We start from the raw sequence: 14462 nt of genomic DNA on the forward strand, positions 1-14462 counted from the left end.
TCTCTAAACCCCACTCCTTTTGTTGACTTGCAGAGGCTTACATTCCAAAAAAAAAAAAAAAAAAAAAAAAGGTAATTTGAAAGTGCTGCTGAATTTAGATGCATTTTGCTAATTTGTTTTTATTATGCATAGAAATATTGGTATAAAAGGTGTTTCAATTATTTTCTAAGGGAGGGACCTATGCATTCTCCGCAGCCACAAAGCTTTTAAATGGAGTTATTTTTCTCGGCTTATAATCGTTCTCCCTTTTAAGTACCCCAGCAGAAAAAGTAAGTTTACTGCTCCTCGCACAATGGGCCTCTTCACTTTTTAGGTTTGGGAGACCTGGGTGACCTACGAAAGTTAATTAGAAGGTTAACAAAGACGAAGACAGAGTCGAATCCATCGCCTCTCCTTCAGCCAGAGATGTCATCCATTAATTAGGGAAATCGTTAAGGTGGCCTTTATAGAATCCATAGAAAATCTGCCGTTGGCGGTCGACAGTTTTGATCAGATTTTCCTCTCCCCAATAATACTGCGCTTAATAGTACGAAAAGCAGAGGGTCGGGGCGGGGAGAGGGGCGAGGGCGGGGGCGGGGGCGGGGGCGGGGGGAGGACGTGTTGCAGCAGCGGTACAGTTAACCAGCCCCTGGTTGGGGCGGCTTTGATTCTCAGGCTGCCCCGCATACTTGCTCCATGATGTAATCCGTATTGAACCTGGAAGCCGGGCGAGCCGGAGGGAGGCGGGAGAGGCCGCGGGAGGCCCCGAGGGCCGCGCGGGCCGACGCTCTCCCCGCAGCGCAGGCTGTGCGGCGGCCGCGGCGCCCCTGCTGCCCCCAGGGCGCGGGCCGGGGCGCGGGCGGGGCGGGGCGCGCATCCCCCCCCCCCCCCCAGGGCAAAGCTTCAGTCTCTGCCTCCTTGAAAAGTCCGGGTGCCTGGCGGTGGTTGCATAGACGTGACCTCCCTGCCTGCCTGCGGTTTCTCGCCTCCTTGCAAACGTGTTTGAGCCTAGAATTTCTGATTTAGACAGGGAGACCTTCGGGATCTTTGTTTTGGCATTACGTATTTATTATTATTATTATTATTATTATTTTAATATTTATTTATCCATGAGAGAGAGGCAGAGACATAGGCGGAGAGAGAAGCAGGCTCCCTGCAGGGACTCCATCTGGGGCCTCCAGGATCGCGCCCTGGGCTGAAGGCAGGTGCTCAACCGCTGAGTCCCCCAAGGCTTCCCTGGCGTTACCTATTTTTTTTTTTTTATTTTATTTATTCATTAGAGACACACGCGCACACAAACACACACACACACACAGGCAGAGACACAGGCAGAGGGAGAAGCAGGCTCCACGCAAGGAGCCCGACGTGGGACTCGATCCCGAGTCTCCAGGACCAGGAGAAGGCAGGTGCTAAACCGCTGAGCCACCCAGGGATCCCCGCCATTACCTATTTAAAGATGGTGTTAATTCTGCATATAAGATGCTTTTAGGGTTTTTTTTTTTTTTTAAGGTTTTCTTTAGGGGATCCCTGAGTGGCTCAGAGGTTTGGCGCCTGCCTTTGGCCCAGGGCGTGATCCTGGATTCCCAGGATTGAGTCCTGCATCAGGCTCCCTTCATGGAGCCTGCTTCTCTCTCTGCCTGTGTCTCTCTATGTCTCTCATGAATAAAAAAAAGATTTTCTTTATTTATTCATGAGAGACACACACACACAGAGGCAGAGACATGGAGAAGTAGGCTCCTGGTAAGCAGCCCGACGTAGGACTCGATCCTGGATCCTGGGATCATGCCCTGAGCCCAAGGCAGACGCCCAACAGCTGAACCACCCAGGCGTCCCACTTGTAGTTTTTAATGTGGAACTTTTTTTTTGTGCCATTTAAACTGTTTTTAAGTGTAGAGTTTAGCGGCATTAAGTACATGCACCTTGTTGTACAGCCATCACCACCATCCATCTGCCTGAACTGAAACTCTGTTCGCACTGTGGGACTTATTTTTTGAAATTACATTGCAGGGTTGGTTCCATGGTTTTCCAAGTTATCAATAAATTCTCTTTGAGGGATTAGCATCTTTTAAGGAGTTGAGAGTTTTTGCATAGTACTTCTTCACGATGAAGGCTGGAGCGATGTAATGCTGCCCTTGTTTGCCATGCAAAACACTTCTATGTACTTTGGCCTCTTTCTGGATTGATATTGAGCAAATACTGCATGAAATCTCACCCAGACAGTAAATGGCCCTTTTGGTGTGCCTTACTAGCAGAGTGGGAAAGAACTGCTGTTCCTCAGAGAAGAGGGAAGTGTCACTCTTAGCATTACAAAGGAAAGGACCAGAACTACTGTAAATACACAGAATCATATCTGATGATCACCCACACCCAGGCCTTAGTCTCTTCTTCAGCTAGGGTGGTGAGGAGTGTGTCCTCCCTCCTCCCCCATCCTCCCAGGCTCTTCCTCCTCCCCACCCACCCTACAGGAAGCGAAACTCCAGGGCCCAGACCAGGGCGCTGGAACAGAGCAGCTGCCACAGACGCCCTGCCAGCAGACCCTTTAGTCGAGTCATCCTTCCTTTCCTGGCTGTGGGCACGGCCCTGGGGAAAATGAAGGGTGATGTGCCCCCAACTTCCCAGAAGAAAAAGTAGTAATTATGAAAAATCAGCTAAATGATAAAAAGCGCATGGAATCAAAAGTCCGTAACTTACGAAATATAAGCCGTGGCTCTATTTGTCACCAACACCAAAGCTTAAAATAAAACCCCACCATTCCCTTGTGCAAAGGATCCCCATTTCCCCCCAAATGCTTTGATCTCAGGTTACCATGTGTGTACTTCGCACCTATATAGTCAAATCGTTTGATACTCCTTTGCTATTACCCCTAGCCGTGTATAACAGGCCCTTAACTAATTGAATTAAGAGACTCCCAGTTGTTAGTTGGTGGTGGCTGTAGGCTGAATCACATAAAGTGCTCCCGAGTGGCTTCTCTGCCCCACTAGGTTTGCTTGCTCAAGTACCTCATCTGGCCACCCTGACTGCATATTAGTGCTCTTCCCCCCAACCCCCCAGCTCTTAAAACTCCCAAGAGCTGCACGTCATACCAACTACATAAGAATTTCTGGCGGTGAGTTTAGCACATGGTATGTTTTTAAAGCTCCCCAGGGCATTTCAGTGTGCACTTATGAATCAGAGGTGACTTACGAGGTTGAGAACTGTGATGGTTTATTTTGTGCGTCAACCTCCCTGGGCCGCAGAGTGCCTTGCCCCACTTTTGGTCAGCGTTATCCTGGATATGTCTGTGAGGTGAGCATTTGAATAGGTAGACTGGGGAAAGCAGATTGCCCTCCCTAATGTGGGGCTCCTGAATCAGTTGAGGGACTGAATAAAATGGAAAATGCTGAGTCAGAGGGAACTCCTCCTGCCTGACTGCCTTTGAGCCAAGATATCAGTTTTTTTCCTGCCTTTGGACTTAATCTGAAACACTGATGCTTCTGGGATCTTGAGCCGACCAGGGGCTGGACCAGAACCCTACCACTGACTCTCCTGGGTGCTTGTCAGCTTCCGTAATCACCAGAACCAATTCCTCATAATATATCTCCTCCTGTATAGATACACATCTTATTGGTTCTGATTGTTTTGGAGAATCTTGACAAATGCAGATTTTGGTATCATGAAGCGGGGTGCTGCTATAATGAATACTTTAAAATGTGGCAGCAGCTTTGGAACTAGGGAGTGAAAGGAAGCTGGAGGAGTCTGAGGTGCATGCTAGAAAGATGGATGTTAAAGGCAATGCAGGTGAAGGCTCAGAAAGAAAAGAGGAGTGCTGGAGGGAGAGCTTTCATCTTTTAGAACACATCAATAATCGTGAACAGAATGGTGATAGGAATATGAATGTTAAAGGCCATTCTGATGAGGTCTCACGCAAAAATGACAAACAGGTTATTGAAAACTAGAAGTAAGATGATCCTTGTTACAAAGCGGCAAAGAACTTGGCTCGACTGTGTTCTACTCTTTTGTGGAAGTTGGAACTTGTGAGTAGTGAAATTGGATATATAGCAGAGGAGCTTTCTTAGCAAAGTACTCAGATATGAGGAGAAAAATGTGTTTTTTTAATTTATTTTTTATTTTATTTATTTTTTAAGATTTTATTTATTCATGAGAGACAGAAAGGCAGAGACACAGGCAGAGGGAGAAGCAGGCTCCATGCAAGGAGTCTGACGTGGGACTCAATCCCGGGTCTCCAGAATCAGGCCCTGGGTTGAAGGCGGCACTAAACCACTGAGCCACCCAGGCTGCCCGAGAAATGTGTTTGAACAAGGCAAGCTTAAGCAAAAATAAAGTCAGAACTTAAAGATTTGGGAAGTTCTCAGCCTATCCATCCTGAGAAATGAGGAAGGTGTTCTAACCAAGTATCCTGAGTGTGGCCGAACAACCCTTTAATAAGGAGATTAATGTGGTGTGAACTGTGGTTCTAATCAGTCATTTTAGCAGAAGCCACAAATACAGGTGGGATTATACCATCCCAGACACTGACAGCTTCAAGAAAATGAGATAGAATGAAGTAAGACTGTTAACATAGGTTACTGTTCCAGAAAAGGGAAGAACAGCCCTGAAGGGGATTTATAGATCACTAGGGCTACTACTCCCACCACAGGGCCAGGGGGCAAGACGATTTCCTTTTTGGTTTCAGAGGGCAGGGTTCTTGAAAAGAACCATGGTGGGGGCCCTCAGCAGAGAGTTGAAGGGGTGGGGCTCCCCACAGAGACTGTCACCCCTGTGACCCTGGAGGGCAGTGCATCAAACCAAAGAGGATTATTCTTAAATCTTAAGAGCTAATGGAATTTGTCTTGCTAGGTTTTAGACTTACTTTGGACTCCCCACCTTTTCCTTCCCTCCTGGTTCTTTCTTTTGGAATGAGAATGTCTGTTCTACACCTGTCCCACCATTGTATTTGGGAATCACATCACTTGTATGGTTTCACAGGTTCACATCTGGAGAGAAAGTTTTGAGTATCACTCATATCTGATTTGGATGCTATTTAGATGACACTTTGGACTTTGGACTCAAAGTTGATATAAGAATGAGTTAAGACTTTGGGGGGGGTGTTGGAATGGAGTGCATGTACTTGCATGTGAGAAGGACATGAATTTTGGGGGGGGTCAGGGGTAGAATGTTATGGACTAAATGTTTGTGTCCCCCCATTCATATGTTGAAGCACTAACCCCCAATATGACTATATTTGGAGATAGGGCCTGTGAAGGGGTAATAAAAGTTAAACAAGGTCATGAAGGTGGGTCCCTAATCCTAAGGGGCTGGTGCCCTTATAAAAAGAAGAAGACACACCAGAGCTTTCTCTTCCTTTTTTTTTTTTTTTTTTAATATATTTTATTTATTTGACAGGGGGAGAGAGCACAAGCCAGGGGAGTGGGAGAGGGAGAAGCAGGCTCTCCACTGAGCAGGGAACCTGATGTGGGGCTCGATTCCATGACCTTAAAATCATGACCTGAGCCTGCGATCCCATGACCCTAAGATCATGTCCTAAGCCAAAGGCAGCAGCTCAACCAACTGAGCCACTGAGGCACCCTGAGCTTTCTCTTCCTAATGCAAGAGGACACAAAGGGAAAACAGTCATCTATAAGCCAGGAAGAGAGCTCTCACCAGAAACCAAACTGACCAACACCTTTACACTGGGCTTGCCAGCTTCCACCACTATGAGAAAATGAATTTGTTGTTTAAGGTACAGAGTTCACAGCATTTTGTTATGGCTGCCAGAGCAGACTAATAAAACAACCATGTAAAGGTGATACCAATCACTGCCATAAACCATGTCCCCTTCTAAAATTGTCCACTGTGGGATGTCTGGCTGGTTCAGTCAGTACAGTATGCAACTCTTTTTTTTTTTTTTTTTTTTTAAGTAGGCTCCAGCTCAATGCCAGGCTTCAACTCAAGACCCTGGGATCAAGACCTGAAATCAAGACATGAGATCAAGTGTTGGATGCTTAACCAATTGAGCCACCCAGGTGCCCCTAGAATAAGCAACTCTTGATCATGAGGTTGAGCCCCACCATGGATGTAGAGATTACTTTAAAAATAAAACAAAATTGTTTTCCCTGGCTTGCCCTAAGGGCCATATGCTCCTCTGTCCTCTGCTTTTGGCCAGGGGTGAGCACATGACCCAGGACATTCCATTCATGGGCTCCTGAACCATTTCTGGCATAAAACCCACAAATCAGAGCTTCATTTTGGTTTAGAAGATCTTCTTTTGAATTCTCTGGGGATAACTCAAGTTAGGGTGAGTTAACTGGGTCAGATAACCTTGATACCTACCCGAGAAGCTTGAGGCACTTTCCAAAAAGGATAGGCCTAAGAAGAGTATAGCAGTTAGAACTTTTCAGAAGCAAAGGTCATTGTGGGAGTGTAAGCCACCCATGGGGGAGGGGAGTGGGTAAGAAGCAGGCAAGGGTAGGGGGATTGAAGGATGCTAGACAAACTTGATTAATATGGAAGTTTCCCCCATGATTTCTGATTACATAGATTCTCCACCTTTTCCCATCCAATTCATTTTGAGGGTGACCTTTGCCATAGCTGTCCCAAAGTAAATTTAATTTAAGTATAAAAGACCCATTCAAACTTACTTATGCTAGGGAAGAGGTGAGGGTTATTGGATGGATATAGGAAAAGTGACTTCTTAGGAAACTGCAGCTATTCCCTACTCATTCTCTCTGTCTCAGTCTCTGTGTCTCTCTGTGGTCCTGTGGCTTCTTGTGTTAGCTGCCCAGCAAGGTTGGCCCACCACCCCCTGTGCCACTACAAAGTGGGATGGGCCTGGCAGGAGCTGTAAGTCATCAAACATCTACTGAGGAAATGCATGCTGAAAATTTCTATTCAGATTGCTAGAAATACCCAAAAAATGCCTTATATTTTTCTACTTTTCTATCTTAATTACATTTAAATTTGGATTAATGAGTAGATTGGGGAGTGAAGTATTCTGACTCATTTTCTGATAAAACTTTTGTGTTAACCAGAAAATGCTTTTATTAAAAAAAATTTCACTGGATGATATTTCTAAAATGTTTACTTCATCTCCTTATAAGATTGTGACAATATTTGCTCCCTCTTGGTGACATATGAGTTAAAATAGCAGTTCCTTTGGAAGAGATCTCAGGAAGTACTGCATTCAGGGCGTCAGAACACCCCCTCCATCCCAGCAGTATCACCAGAGGAGCCTCAGGCCCATCACTGAGCCTCTCTGAGCCCCACTTTCCTCATAGGAGAAAGGGAAGATGGAGGTGGTAATACTGTCTTTTCTTTTTATCTCAGGGGTAATTACTTTAAATTTACAGGTGAAATTAATTAGTAAATTAAAAGCATAAGTTATTTCGGGCTCACTCTATAAATGTTGGCTGAGTGACTTCTATGATGTGAACAATCTCCATATAGGTGATATAGGAAATTTGCTGAATCCGGGCAAGTCCCAGATCATATTCTGAAAAATTATGATTATTTTTTTTTAATATACTAGAGCTAATTCTATTAGCTTCTCCTTTCACAAAGTGAGAGGTAGGGCATCTCATACCTGTCAGAATGGCCAGAATGAAAAAGACAAGAAATAACAAGTGTTGGCGAAGATGTGGAGAAAAAGGAACACTTGTTCTTGTTACACTGCACTGTATGCGATGCAAACTGGTGTGGCCACTGTGGAAACTGCATGGAGGTTCCTCACAAAATTAAAAATAGAAATGCCACATGGTCCAGTAATTCCACTACTGGGGGGTGGTCCTGGTGGCTCAGCAGTTTAGCACCGCCTTCAGCCCAGGGCCTGATCCTGGGTCTCCAGGATCGAGTCCCACATGGGGCTCCCTGCATGGAGCCTGCTTTTCTCTCTGCCTGTGTCTCAGTCTTCTCTCTCCCTCTCTGTCTCTCATGAATAAATAAATAAAATCTAAAAAAAAAAAAATCCACTACTGGGTTTTTGCCCAAAGAAAAAGAAAATACTCATTTGAAAAGCCACATGCACCCCTATGCTCACTGCAGCATTATTTACAATAGTCAAGATATGGAAGCAACCCAAGTGTCCAGCGATAGATGAATGGATAAAGAAGATGTGGTATGTATATACAACGGAATATCATTTAGCCATAAAAGAGGATGAGATCTTGCCTTTTGTGACAAAATGGATGGACCTTGAGGGTATTATGCTAAGTGAAATAAGTCAGACAGAGAAAGACAAATACCATATGATTTCACTTATATATAGAATCTAAAAGAGGAAACAAATGAATAAACAAAAAGTAGAATCAGACCAATAAATAAAGAGAATAAACTGATGGTTGCCAGAAGGGAGGGAGTGGAGTGATAGGCAAAATGGGTGAAGGGGAGAGGCAGATTCAGGCTACCAGCTGTGGAATGAGTAATATTCATGTGAATAAAAGGTACAGCATAGCAGATATAGTTGATGATATTGTAATAACGATGGATGTGTAGTGGCAGATGTTAACGTGTGGTGAGCACAGCATAATGTATAGAGAGGTTGAATCACTGTGTTGTACGTGGAACTAAAGTAATATTGTGCGTCAACTCTATTTAAAAAAGTGAGATAGGGATCCCTGGGTGGCGCAGAGGTTTGGCGCCTGCCTTTGGCCCGGGGCACGATCCTGGAGACCCGGGATCCCACGTCGGGCTCCTGGTGCATGGAGCCTGCTTCTCCCTCTGCCTGTGTCTCTGCCTCTCTCTCTCTCTCTGTGACTATCATAAATAAATAAAAATTAAAATAAATAAATAAAAAAGTGAGATATAAGGAAAAATCAGGTAAACTGAGGGTTCTATTGAGTTCAGGTCCAAATGAACTGCTCTTGTTCAAGAAAGTCATTAATAGTATATTTTGAAAGCTTATTCAACAAATATTAACCAAGGACCCTGGGAATATACTGTTGAACAGAAACAGACATGAACCCTGCCCTCATGTTCATCCACCATGAAATGGCACATGACACCAAAACAAATGCACCGTGTTTTCTAAATCTGAGTTTTCTCTCTGATTTATTCATTTTTATTTTTTTTAAAGATTGTATTTATTTATTCATGAGAGACATAGAGAGAGAGAGAGGCAGAGACACAGGCAGAGAGAGAAGCAGGCTCGTTGTGGGGAGCCGGGTGGGGGACTCGATCCCAGGACCTCCGGGATCAAGACCTGAGCCAAAGGCAGCCGCTCAAGCACTGAGCCACCCACGCATCACTTTCTCTCTAGTTTGTGTTCCCAAATGCTACCACTCCCCATAGATATGAGAGTTCTCTCAAAGAGTTAACATCCTTGAAAAGAGGAGCTGAAGAAACCTAGGAGCATTTTCTTTACCAGCTCAGGCAAATGACTGAAAAGTCAAAAACAAATTTTACAAAAAATATTAGGCTTTGGATGTTCACTCCCACGGACTGGCTATTTGAGTAAATTGGGCAGTGGTATCCCTGGTCGGCACCGACCTCCCTGGCTCCGCTCCGGGCAAGACAGACGCAGGAGGCAGCAGGACATGTTGTGAGATCCTGGTCAATTCTAACCTGATTCCACTGAGAACACTCTCCCTCTTTCTGCGTCTGGGAGACACACGAGAGATCTCTGAGGCAGGCTGATATCCTCAGATATAAACCTAGTTTATGGCTTGGAACCATTAAGGCTGCTTGATAACTACTAATTAAATGAATTAGGTGCATAATACATAATTACCAGTGCTCTACATTTCCCTGTCTTTGCTGCACCACAGGAAAAAGTTTCCATGGCACTTGGTTTGTATAAGCAAAAACCAAAATTAAATTAAGAGGTCACACGCCAGTAGCAAAGACAAAATCAGGAAAACATTTTCTAATCAGAAACTGCAAAGAAATTGGGGCTTTTATATAATAGCGAAATTAGGGTTTGGATGGTGGTATTCTTTCAACCAACTTTTCACAAATATTTTCTGGAACGGGCCCAAGGACTGAATCCTAATTTAGCCCATTCTTTTTCAGATGTAATTGAATTCACTTGTTTAGGTTTCTGCCTCCCCCACCTTCCATCCCGTGGCAAGGGGAGTGCTGCTCTGCTCTCCCAGGCGGGGCACCGGTGCAATCTGTAGACGATGTTGGGTGTTGGGAGGACCGTCCTCCGGGATCCGAGGCTCCTAATCCCTTCCTCCACTGCTACTATCTTCCCCCACCCCGAGGAAATTCCTCTCCACGCTTTGCTCCCTTGATGCTGCTTACCAATTTCCCCCTCCGCTACTCTTCACCTCCCAGCCCCCAAAGTTAGTCTCCTCCAGAAACAAACGACTCTATCAGCTGGGGAGGAGCACTTCATCTGAAAAATATCCTCTGGGAGGGGTCGAGTGCAAAAAAAAAATTCAGGTCTAGAATCCTTGAACTGAAATCACTTATGGTTGCAAGAGCTGACACTGAGCTGGAGCAACATGCATTCCTTGTGGCTGAGGGATTCCGGCATCAGCGAAAGGGGGAAAGATAGCTTTTGTTGTTATTTGGGGCCCAGGGAGAGGATTTGGCGGTACGCACATCAGGTTGGAGTGAAAAGTCGCTAAGGACGCCTTCGTTCCCACGTTAGCTCCGATGACGGCAGGCCCCTGGTTTGGCATACACTTAGCCTGCAGACACGAAAGCCATCTCCACGGGGAGGACGTGACTTGCCAAACGATTCCCACCACCCGCCTGGACTACCCCCTCGAGCTCCCGGCGTTCTCCCTGGCGGGTTGGCTGGGCCACTTGGCTTCAGAACTTTACAAATATTAGCTTCTTCTTCTTCTTTTTTTTTTTTTTAGAATGTTTTGCAGAAAGCTCACTATGTAAGAAAGCCCACCAGAGTGGCTTGCCCTGTGCCTCAGTCTTTTTTTTTTTTTTTCCATTTATTTATGATAGTCACAGAGAGAGAGAGGCAGAGACACAGGCAGAGGGAGAAGCAGGCTCCATGCACCGGGAGCCTGACGTGGGATTTGATCCCGGGTCTCCAGGATCGCGCCCTGGGCCAAAGGCAGGCGCTAAACCGCTGCGCCACCCAGGGATCCCCAAATATTAGCTTCTAAGCCTGCTCCTTGAGGTTTAAAAAACGTTCAGATGAAGGCACAACAGGGAGAGGTAAGAAGCCCACGTCTCTCTCTGTTCTTAAATGAAAGTTAAAAGACAGGTGGTTTTTTTTTTTTTTAATTCAGTTTGGGTGTAGAAACTTAAAAATACCTTCCCTTTTGGAAGATTCTTTCCCCCACTATGTTTGGCAGAGGCTGACTATGGTGGTTTGGAACACAATCTCTCCTCTGTCTCTGTCTCTGTCTCTGTCTCTCGCTCTCTCTCCTGTGCAGACACACCCCAGCATGCTGGCAGTCTCTGCCCTGGTACTCACATCTCCTGCCCAAGGATGTGCGGGCCTCCAGGGTAAGGACTCCACAGTAAATGGGCAGTAGGGCTTGGTGGGCCCCGTCTGCTCTTGCCACGGGTGGTTCTTTTTCCTGCGTTCACAGGGATGAGAGTCTGCGTGATTTCCTTGGCCTCCCAGAATCCCGTTGCCCCGTCTCCAAGTGCAGCCTTCTGCACGCAACAGGGGAATTCAGGCTTCTGTGAAACAGGCTTCTCAGAGCAGAAGCATAGGGAGCCAAGTGTGAAGGCTAACACGCCCTGGGGGAAGATGTGGAACCAGCTGGGCTCGGAGCCAACAGCAGCGAGTCAGAGTTCTTCCAGGATCCTGCTTGCTGCCGGACCACCTTTTGTCATTTTAAAGTGGTGCCTACCCCACCGCTCTTGCCCTGGCCCCAGGGCATGCACTAATTTTCATTCATTAACGTGTCCCTTCACAATCAAGTTATTCTCATACAAATGGTATCGCTTAGGCCTCATAACCCATGAAATAAGTAGCATTGTTCCCATTTTATTGATGAAGAAACCAAGGTCTCAGAGGGGTTTAAGTAATGTTTCCCAAGGTAAGGCAATTAGTACCAGCAAAGAGAAGTCTCGGACCTCCTGATTTCCCGTTCTTTCCTTTGCACACCTTAGTCGGTGGACAGGCGTGCACTGTATCGCTAGCACTGAACTCGTATCAATTCGGTTCTGTCGAGGATTCGAAGACCCCATGACTTGGTCCCTACCACCCTGGCTCTTGTAAACCGGTTAGCCAGAATTAAGAGATAAGGAAGGGCTGCGTGGTATGCATTTAATGAGTTTACACACTTAGTCCGTTTATGCGCTTAGCAAACAGGTCTTGAGTATTATGTGCCAGACACTGGGGTGGGAGTAGAGGGACCCAGAGAGGAAAAGGACACCTTTCTTTAATTCTCAAGAAGTTCAAATCCGGACAAGAGACCTTCGCTGCTCAAACCCCTCAGTGGCTTCCCATTGCTTCTGGGGGGCAATCCAAAATTCCTGCCGTGGCCCACACAAGGCTGTAGGAGATGTGACCTTCACGCCTCTCTCCAGACTCCCTCTGTTCCACACACACACCGGGCTTCAAAGAACTGCTTCCTCCCCTGGGATCTTCACACCCTGAGATGGCTTCACAGAAGTGTCATCTGAGCAGGGCCGTGAAGCCTGTCTGGGAGATTTCCAGGCCAAAAATGATGGGGATAGAGGAATTTGAGTGAGGAGGGGACTCAGTGAAGAAGAGTGGCTGAGGAAAGTTTCATAGAAAAGGCAAAGCATTCCTTGTGTTTAACTGATATTCAGGAACTGTCTGTAGAATGGAGCTGGGCTGGGAAGGCTGGGGCTGGGCCTCATGTGGCAGGAAGGAGAGCAGGGCAGTGAGAGCAGGAACATACAGACAAAGCCTCGGAGCTGGGGTTGCCTGACCTTGTGGAAGGGCGGAGAAGCCCTCTCAGAGGCAGGTTGGGAGGGGAGCGGTGATGCATGGGAGGCTGGGTGTTTTTTGGGGTGCGATGGGATGAGAGATCTGAACTCCGGTTGTAGCTCAGCTATGAGCTCTGTGACCTTGGACAGGTTACTTCTCTGGGCCTCGGCATTTGTGAGGAAGATGGAGTAGGAAATCTCTAAACGTCTTCTTTCCAGATGACATGTGCCCTTGAATTCTCTGGTGATGACAGAGAACTGCAAAAGCCAGGATGGATGCAGATCCTGGAAAAGAGGAGGGAATCCCAGGAGGATAGAGAGAGCCCAGGTAGAGTGCTGGCATCAGGGCCCCTGCAGCTTGCTGGGGGTGTGGAGGAAGAGGCTGGAGGGGAAGCCGGGGCTGAGTGCCCCGCCGGAGGAGGGATGTGCGAGGCCGGCTGCAGCTTGGGGCTCATCACTGTCCCAACAGATCAAACCTCAATGGGATTTTCTAAGACAGCCCGACTTTTCTTCACTGCGACCCTGATCTCAAGTCTACTGTGGGGGGACAGAGGCCCACGCCCAGGGGAGAAGACTGCTGCGGCCAGTAAAACTGAGCACCGGGTGCAATGGAGTAAGGAAGGAGGGGAAAGAACTGAAGGGGCTTTTTGGACAGTCCAAAGGATAGGACAAGCCCCTCAGTGTTTTTTTTTTTTTTTTTTCCCTGTAGTGACCCCATTCTGCCCCATGGATGTCACTTTTCTCTCTTTCTCTCCCTCCCTCGCTCTCTCCCCTTCTTTTTTGGAGGTTTTGGGGAGGGGAAGCAAGCTGAGGGAGGTGGGAAGAGACTTTTTTTCACATGAGTCCTCAGAATTACAGTTCACAAACTATTCAGTAAACTGACCGGCCTCAACCTCCCCTTCAACGGCCTAATCTAAGGGGTGGATCTATGTGTTTTGTTGCTTGTCAGAAACAATCGCTGAGCGGCCCATTACATTTACAGCACGTCGCCCTTTAATTGGTGTAACACGCTGAGGCCTGAAAGGAGGAGAGGCCCACAAAAGCGCCCGTGAATGAGCCTTGACTCACACAAAAACACTCTGCAGAAGTTCAGAGCTGGCCACTAACAAGGAGGTAGGGAGTTAGTTTGAAAAGGGGGTGAAGTTCAGAAATGTGTCACCTTGAGGAGCCTCCCATCAAAGCAATGGTCGCATTGACAAGCTGCAAAGAAAAAAAGTTAAACCTTCAGGGCTGTGGACTTGCCTGCTGGATTTATTCTTTTTAAACTTGAGGAGGGGGGTAGGAGAGGGGAGGGAGTCTTTCTTCTTCTCTTCCCTACCCTTGTCTCTCTGCTCCCTTATTTACTTCAGAGAGCCTTAAAGAAGTCGGTCTGAAAAAAAAAAAAAAACATACCTCCCACCCCCCTGCTAAGATACACTATTAAAAAAAATAAATGTATAAAAAGTCAGGCTGAATGCGGCCGCCTTGGGCCGCCGCAGCTGATTCCAGCCTCTGGGAGAATAGCGTTTTGTCTGCGCGCCCCGGCCCCTCCCCCACGGCCCAGGGCGACTCCCGCGTCCCGGGGCTGCGAGCCGGTGGCCCGGGGCTGGGGGCTGCGCCCTCGGAGGCCGCGGGAGCCGGCGCGCGCTCGGGGCCCTGGGGTTCCGCTGCCGGCCATCCTCCCCCGCCCCGGGGAGGGGACCCAGCTTCCCCTC

At 47.1% G+C, this 14462-nt stretch overlaps 1 protein-coding gene and 1 long non-coding RNA gene across 10 annotated transcripts in view; one reads left to right on the forward strand and one right to left on the reverse strand.

The window, feature by feature from the left end:
* Positions 1 to 14462, forward strand: part of LOC144317032 (uncharacterized) — a 65155-nt gene that overhangs the window by 24571 nt on the left and 26122 nt on the right. For 3 of the 7 annotated variants that reach the window (XR_013382906.1, XR_013382910.1, XR_013382903.1), the window contains one exon: positions 5877 to 6074. The exons of 1 other annotated variant lie outside the window; for it this stretch is intronic. This is a non-coding gene — a long non-coding RNA (uncharacterized LOC144317032). Of the gene's footprint in view, positions 1 to 5876; positions 6075 to 12987; positions 13097 to 13237; positions 14180 to 14462 lie in introns of those variants that run through there. 3 more of the 7 variants (XR_013382905.1, XR_013382909.1, XR_013382908.1) reach the window with 2 other exon arrangements.
* Positions 1 to 14462, reverse strand: part of LOC144317031 (uncharacterized) — a 69962-nt gene that overhangs the window by 8489 nt on the left and 47011 nt on the right. For 2 of the 3 annotated variants that reach the window (XM_077902867.1, XM_077902868.1), the window contains exons 3-4: positions 13928 to 13968; positions 11205 to 13053 (exon numbers count right to left, since the gene is read on the reverse strand). The exons of the other annotated variant lie outside the window; for it this stretch is intronic. In XM_077902867.1, the coding sequence (XP_077758993.1) occupies positions 12634 to 13053; positions 13928 to 13968 (461 nt within the window). In that variant the 3' untranslated portion in view covers positions 11205 to 12633. Of the gene's footprint in view, positions 1 to 11204; positions 13054 to 13927; positions 13969 to 14462 lie in introns of those variants that run through there. 3 annotated transcript variants of the gene reach the window in all.

This window comes from Canis aureus, chromosome 7 (genome assembly GCF_053574225.1).
Source record: "Canis aureus isolate CA01 chromosome 7, VMU_Caureus_v.1.0, whole genome shotgun sequence".
NCBI classification, from domain to species: domain Eukaryota; kingdom Metazoa; phylum Chordata; class Mammalia; order Carnivora; family Canidae; genus Canis; species Canis aureus.